We start from the raw sequence: 6,481 nt of genomic DNA on the forward strand, positions 1-6,481 counted from the left end.
ATCACAATACATCTAGAATCACAATACATCTAGAATCATGAGAATCACAATACATGGAGAATCACAATACATGGAGAATCACAATACATGGAGAATCACAATACATCTAGAATCACAATACATGGAGAATCACATTACATGTAGAATCACAATACATGGAGAATCACAATACATCTAGAATCACAATACATGTAGAATCATGAGAATCACAATACATGTAGAATCACAATACATGTAGAATCACAATACATCTAGAATCACAATACATGTAGAATCACAATACATGGAGAATCACAATACATCTAGAATCACAATACATGTAGAATCATGAGAATCACAATACATGTAGAATCACAATACATGTAGAATCACAATACATGTAGAATCACAATACATGTAGAATCACAATACATCTAGAATCACAATACATGTAGAATCATGAGAATCACAATACATCTAGAATCACAATACATGGAGAATCACAATACATGTAGAATCACAATACATGGAGAATCACAATACATCTAGAATCACAATACATCTAGAATCACAATACATGGAGAATCACAATACATGGAGAATCACAATACATGGAGAATCACAATACATCTAGAATCACAATACATGTAGAATCACAATACATGGAGAATCACAATACATGGAGAATCACAATACATGGAGAATCACAATACATGGAGAATCACAATACATGTAGAATCACTGGTCTCATCCCTCTGTCTGAAGTGTGTTCTCTGGAGGCTAAACGTGTGTGTGTGTGTGTGTGTGTGTGTGTAGGAGGTGTGTGTCCATGACCACCTGGCAGTGCGTGTGTGTGGTGAGATGCTGAAGGACCCGTCAGCTCCCGAAGTCCGTCTCTACGCCAAAGTACTGAACAGTCTGGAGCTCAGTTCTGACGGCAACACGACTAGAGACCTGGTGACCCTGTTACAACAAGTTACACAGGTACAGTACTGACAACAACACAACACCTGGTGACCCTGTTACAACAAGTTACACAGGTACAGTACTGACAACAACACAACACCTGGTGACCCTGTTACAACACAACACCTGGTGACCCTGTTACAACACATTACCTGATGACACCAAACTGTCTGTGTAGGAGGTGAAGGATCGTATCGCTTTGCGTGCTGTGGAGAAGCTGATTGGACAACTGCAGGACTCCAACAACCAACCAGATCTCAGCACTACGACACTACAGCCTGTAGATGTCAACACTGAGGGTAAAGAGAGAGAGGAGACTAATACTGAGGGTAGAGAGAGAGAGGAGACTACTACTGAGGGTAGAGAGAGAGAGGAGACTACTACTGAGGGTAGAGAGAGAGAGGAGACTACTACTGAGGGTAGAGAGAGAGGAGACTACTACTGAGGGTAGAGAGAGAGAGAGGAGACTACTACTGAGGGTAGAGAGAGAGGAGACTACTACTGAGGGTAGAGAGAGAGGAGACTACTACTGAGGGTAGAGAGAGAGAGGAGACTACTACTGAGGGTAAAGAGAGAGAGGAGACTACTACTGAGGGTAGAGAGAGAGGAGACTACTACTGAGGGTAGAGAGAGGAGACTACTACTGAAGGTAGAGAGAGAGAGGAGACTACTACTGGGGGTAGAGAGAGAGAGGAGACTACTGAGGGTAGAGAGAGAGGAGACTACTACTGAGGGTAGAGAGAGGAGACTACTACTGAAGGTAGAGAGAGAGAGGAGACTACTACTGAAGGTAGAGAGAGAGAGGAGACTACTACTGAGGGTAGAGAGAGAGGAGACTACTACTGAGGGTAGAGAGAGAGAGAGAGCAGACTACTACTGAGGGTAGAGAGAGAGAGAGAGCAGACTACTACTGAGGGTAGAGAGGAGACTACTACTGAGGGTAGAGAGAGAGGAGACTACTACTGAGGGTAGAGAGAGAGAGAGGAGACTACTACTGAGGGTAGAGAGAGAGGAGACTACTACTGAGGGTAGAGAGAGAGAGAGGAGACTACTACTGAGGGTAGAGAGAGAGAGAGGAGACTACTACTGAGGGTAGAGAGAGAGAGAGGAGACTACTACTGAGGGTAGAGAGAGAGAGAGGAGACTACTACTGAGGGTAGAGAGAGAGAGGAGACTACTACTGAGGGTAGAGAGAGAGAGAGGAGACTACTACTGAGGGTAGAGAGAGAGAGAGGAGACTACTACTGAGGGTAGAGAGAGAGAGAGGAGACTACTACTGAGGGTAGAGAGAGAGAGAGGAGACTACTACTGAGGGAAGTGGGTCATGTTACTGTTAGACTGAATCAGATGACATGGAGAGAGGGAGATGTAACTCCTAAAGTCTTCATCTCTACAGAGGCTGCCAACCAGGACCTGGACCAGTCTGCCAAGAGGCCCAGGAGAGGTATTACCCCATCTTACACACCTCCTGCTAACCTCTGACACGGTTGAGCGCCACTAACAGTTGATCGTGTTTGTGTGTGTGTGTAGGTCAGAGGAAACCCTCCACAGCCAAAGGAGCCAAGAAGTCCAGCAGATCGGCAGAGTCCTCCGAGGAGAGGTGAGAGGAGGGGAGGAGAAGTGTGCTTAATCGTCCCTGAATGTTGAAATGGATCCGTTCTGTATATCACCTTTAATTTCTCCCTCCTCCTCCTCTCCGTCTCCCTCCTCTCCGTCTCCCTCCTCTTCTCTGTCCGTCTCCCTCCTCCTCCTCTCCGTCTCCCTCCTCCTCTCTGTCCGTCTCCCTCCTCTCCGCCTCCCTCCTCCTCCTCTCCATCTGCCTCCCTCCTCCTCTCCGTCTCCCCTCCTCCTCTCCCTCCTCTCCATCTGTCTCCTTCCCCCTCCTCCTCTCCCTCCTCTCCATCTGTCTCCTTCCCCCTCCTCCTCTCCATCTGTCTCCCTCCCCCTCCTCCTCTCCATCTGTCTCCCTCCCCCTCCTCCTCTCCATCTGTCTCCCTCCCCCTCCTCCTCTCCATCTGTCTCCCTCCCCCTCCTCCTCTCCATCTCTCTCCCTCCCCCTCCTCCTCTCCATCTGTCTCCCTCCCCCTCCTCCTCTCCATCTCTCTCCCTCTCCCTCCTCCTCTCCATCTCTCTCCCTCCCCCCCCTCCTCTCCATCTCTCTCCCTCCCCCTCCTCCTCTCCATCTCTCTCCCTCCCCCTCCTCCTCTCCATCTCTCTCCCTCCCCCTCCTCCTCTCCATCTCTCTCCCTCCCCCTCCTCCTCTCCATCTGCCTCCTCTCCGTCTCCCTCCCCCTCCTCCTCTCCATCTGCCTCCCTCCTCCTCTCTGTCTCCCTCCCCCTCTCCATCTGTCTCCCTCCCCCTCCTCCTCTCCATCCGTCTCCCTCCCCCTCCTCCTCTCCGTCTCCCTCCCCCTCCTCCTCCTCTCAATCTGTCTCCTTCCCCCTCTTCCTCTCCTTCTCCCTCCATAGTGATGGGGAGAATGTTCCAGACTCTGTGCCGGTACCCCGTCCATCCTGCCGGGCCAAGACGGCAGCTTTGGACAAAACCAGACTGGACCTCAGTGCCCTCATCAACCAGGAGGCCAACACCTCGTAGAGTCCCAGGTCAGATAGGGTAGAGAGGTCAGGATGTGTGTTAGCTGCCTAGTGGAATCAGTAATGTATCAGAGTAGTGGACATGTAGATCAACAGGTTTAGAGACAGAAGGAATTCATCAACTTGAATGAAAAATTTGATTTTATTGGATTAAATAAAACGATTAAACTTCCTCCTTCCTGTTGTGTCTCTCTGCTGTAATTCTCCCTTTGTTATTGAGCTCTGTATCCCTCCAGGAAGTCCCATTGAGCTCTTTATTCCTCCAGGAAGTCCCATTGAGCTCTGTATCCCTCCAGGAAGTCCCATTGAGCTCTGTATTCCTCCAGGAAGTCCCATTGAGCTCTGTATCCCTCCAGGAAGTCCCATTGAGCTCTGTATCCCTCCAGGAAGTCCCATTGAGCTATGTATCCCTCCAGGAAGTCCCATTGAGCTCTTTATTCCTCCAGGAAGTCCCATTGAGCTCTGTATCACTCCAGGAAGTTCCATTGAGGTCTGTATCACTCCAGGAAGTCCCATTGAGCTCTGTATCCCTCCAGGAAGTCCCATTGAGCTCTTTATTCCTCCAGGAAGTCCCATTGAGCTCTGTATCCCTCCAGGAAGTCCCATTGAGCTCTGTATTCCTCCAGGAAGTCCCATTGAGCTCTGTATCCCTCCAGGAAGTCCCATTGAGCTCTGTATCCCTCCAGGAAGTCCCATTGAGCTCTGTATCCCTCCAGGAAGTCCCATTGAGCTCTGTATCCCTCCAGGAAGTCCCATTGAGCTCTGTATCCCTCCAGGAAGTCCCATTGAGCTCTGTATCCCTCCAGGAAGTCCCATTGAGCTCTGTATTCCTCCAGGAAGTCCCATTGAGCTCTGTATCCCTCTAACAAAGGGAGACCACGTCATTACTGAGGTGTGTGTGTTCTGTGGGAGCGTTGCAGGGGTCACGGTGTGTGTGTGTGTGTGTGTGTGTTCTGTGGGGGCGTTGCAGGGGTCACGGTGTGTGTGTGTGTTCTGTGGGGGCGTTGCAGGGGTCACGGTGTGTGTGTGTGTGTTCTGTGGGGGCGTTGCAGGGGTCACGGTGTGTGTGTGTGTGTTCTGTGGGAGCGTTGCAGGGGTCACGGTGTGTGTGTGTGTGGGGGGGGGGGATGGGGACTGAACGGGGTGTGGTACAGTACTGAGATGGTCATTATCACTGACCGCAACACATTGGTCCAGTTTCTGCCGGATCTTACATCTCAGCCAATCACATCGTGTGAAATAGCTATCTGATGCTCTACGCTGAACAAATATAAACGCAACATGAAAGAATTTCAAAGATTGAGTTACAGTTCGTATCAGTCAATTTAAAAAATATTCATTAGGTCACTAATCTATGGATTTCAGATATGAATTCTTTGGTCACAGATACCTTAACTAAAGTAGGGGCGTGGATCAGAAACCCCAGTCAGTATCTGGTGTGACCGTTTGCCTCATGCAGCGCGACACATCTCCTTCACATAGAGTTGATCAGGCTGTTGATTGGAGTTGATCAGGCTGTTGATTGGAGTTGATCAGGCTGTTGATTGGAGTTGATCAGGCTGTTGATTGGAGTTGATCAGGCTGTTGATTGGAGTTGATCAGGCTGTTGATTGGAGTTGATCAGGCTGTTGATTAGAGTTGATCAGGCTGTTGATTAGAGTTGATCAGGCTGTTGATTGGAGTTGATCAGGCTGTTGATTGGAGTTGATCAGGCTGTTGATTGGAGTTGATCAGGCTGTTGATTGGAGTTGATCAGGCTGTTGATTGGAGTTGATCAGGCTGTTGATTGGAGTTGATCAGGCTGTTGATTGGAGTTGATCAGGCTGTTGATTAGAGTTGATCAGGCTGTTGATTGGAGTTGATCAGGCTGTTGATTGGAGTTGATCAGGCTGTTGATTGGAGTTGATCAGGCTGTTGATTAGAGTTGATCAGGCTGTTGATTGGAGTTGATCAGGCTGTTGATTGGAGTTGATCAGGCTGTTGATTGGAGTTGATCAGGCTGTTGATTGGAGTTGATCAGGCTGTTGATTGGAGTTGATCAGGCTGTTGATTGGAGTTGATCAGGCTGTTGATTAGAGTTGATCAGGCTGTTGATTGGAGTTGATCAGGCTGTTGATTGGAGTTGATCAGGCTGTTGATTAGAGTTGATCAGGCTGTTGATTGGAGTTGATCAGGCTGTTGATTGGAGTTGATCAGGCTGTTGATTAGAGTTGATCAGGCTGTTGATTGGAGTTGATCAGGCTGTTGATTGGAGTTGATCAGGCTGTTGATTGGAGTTGATCAGGCTGTTGATTAGAGTTGATCAGGCTGTTGATTGGAGTTGATCAGGCTGTTGATTGGAGTTGATCAGGCTGTTGATTGGAGTTGATCAGGCTGTTGATTGGAGTTGATCAGGCTGTTGATTGGAGTTGATCAGGCTGTTGATTAGAGTTGATCAGGCTGTTGATTGGAGTTGATCAGGCTGTTGATTGGAGTTGATCAGGCTGTTGATTGGAGTTGATCAGGCTGTTGATTGGAGTTGATCAGGCTGTTGATTGGAGTTGATCAGGCTGTTGATTGGAGTTGATCAGGCTGTTGATTGGAGTTGATCAGGCTGTTGATTGGAGTTGATCAGGCTGTTGATTGGAGTTGATCAGGCTGTTGATTGGAGTTGATCAGGCTGTTGATTAGAGTTGATCAGGCTGTTGATTGGAGTTGATCAGGCTGTTGATTGGAGTTGATCAGGCTGTTGATTAGAGTTGATCAGGCTGTTGATTGGAGTTGATCAGGCTGTTGATTGGAGTTGATCAGGCTGTTGATTGGAGTTGATCAGGCTGTTGATTAGAGTTGATCAGGCTGTTGATTGGAGTTGATCAGGCTGTTGATTGGAGTTGATCAGGCTGTTGATTGGAGTTGATCAGGCTGTTGATTGGAGTTGATCAGGCTGTTGATTGGAGTTGAT

General features: G+C 48.4%; 1 protein-coding gene across 4 annotated transcripts in view; it reads left to right on the plus strand.

Moving 5' to 3' along the window:
• Positions 1 to 3,713, plus strand: part of LOC110511139 (condensin complex subunit 3-like) — a 150,161-nt gene extending 146,448 nt beyond the window's left edge. For all 4 annotated transcript variants that reach the window (XM_036973203.1, XM_036973202.1, XM_036973204.1 and 1 more), the window contains exons 18-22: positions 796 to 963; positions 1,124 to 1,244; positions 2,342 to 2,389; positions 2,476 to 2,545; positions 3,415 to 3,713. In XM_036973203.1, the coding sequence (XP_036829098.1) occupies positions 796 to 963; positions 1,124 to 1,244; positions 2,342 to 2,389; positions 2,476 to 2,545; positions 3,415 to 3,541 (534 nt within the window). In that variant the 3' untranslated portion in view covers positions 3,542 to 3,713. The remainder of the gene's footprint in view (positions 1 to 795; positions 964 to 1,123; positions 1,245 to 2,341; positions 2,390 to 2,475; positions 2,546 to 3,414) is intronic.
• The last annotated feature ends 2,768 nt before the right edge of the window (positions 3,714 to 6,481 follow it).

This window comes from Oncorhynchus mykiss, unplaced genomic scaffold (assembly GCF_013265735.2).
Source record: "Oncorhynchus mykiss isolate Arlee unplaced genomic scaffold, USDA_OmykA_1.1 un_scaffold_225, whole genome shotgun sequence".
Lineage (NCBI taxonomy): Eukaryota > Metazoa > Chordata > Actinopteri > Salmoniformes > Salmonidae > Oncorhynchus > Oncorhynchus mykiss.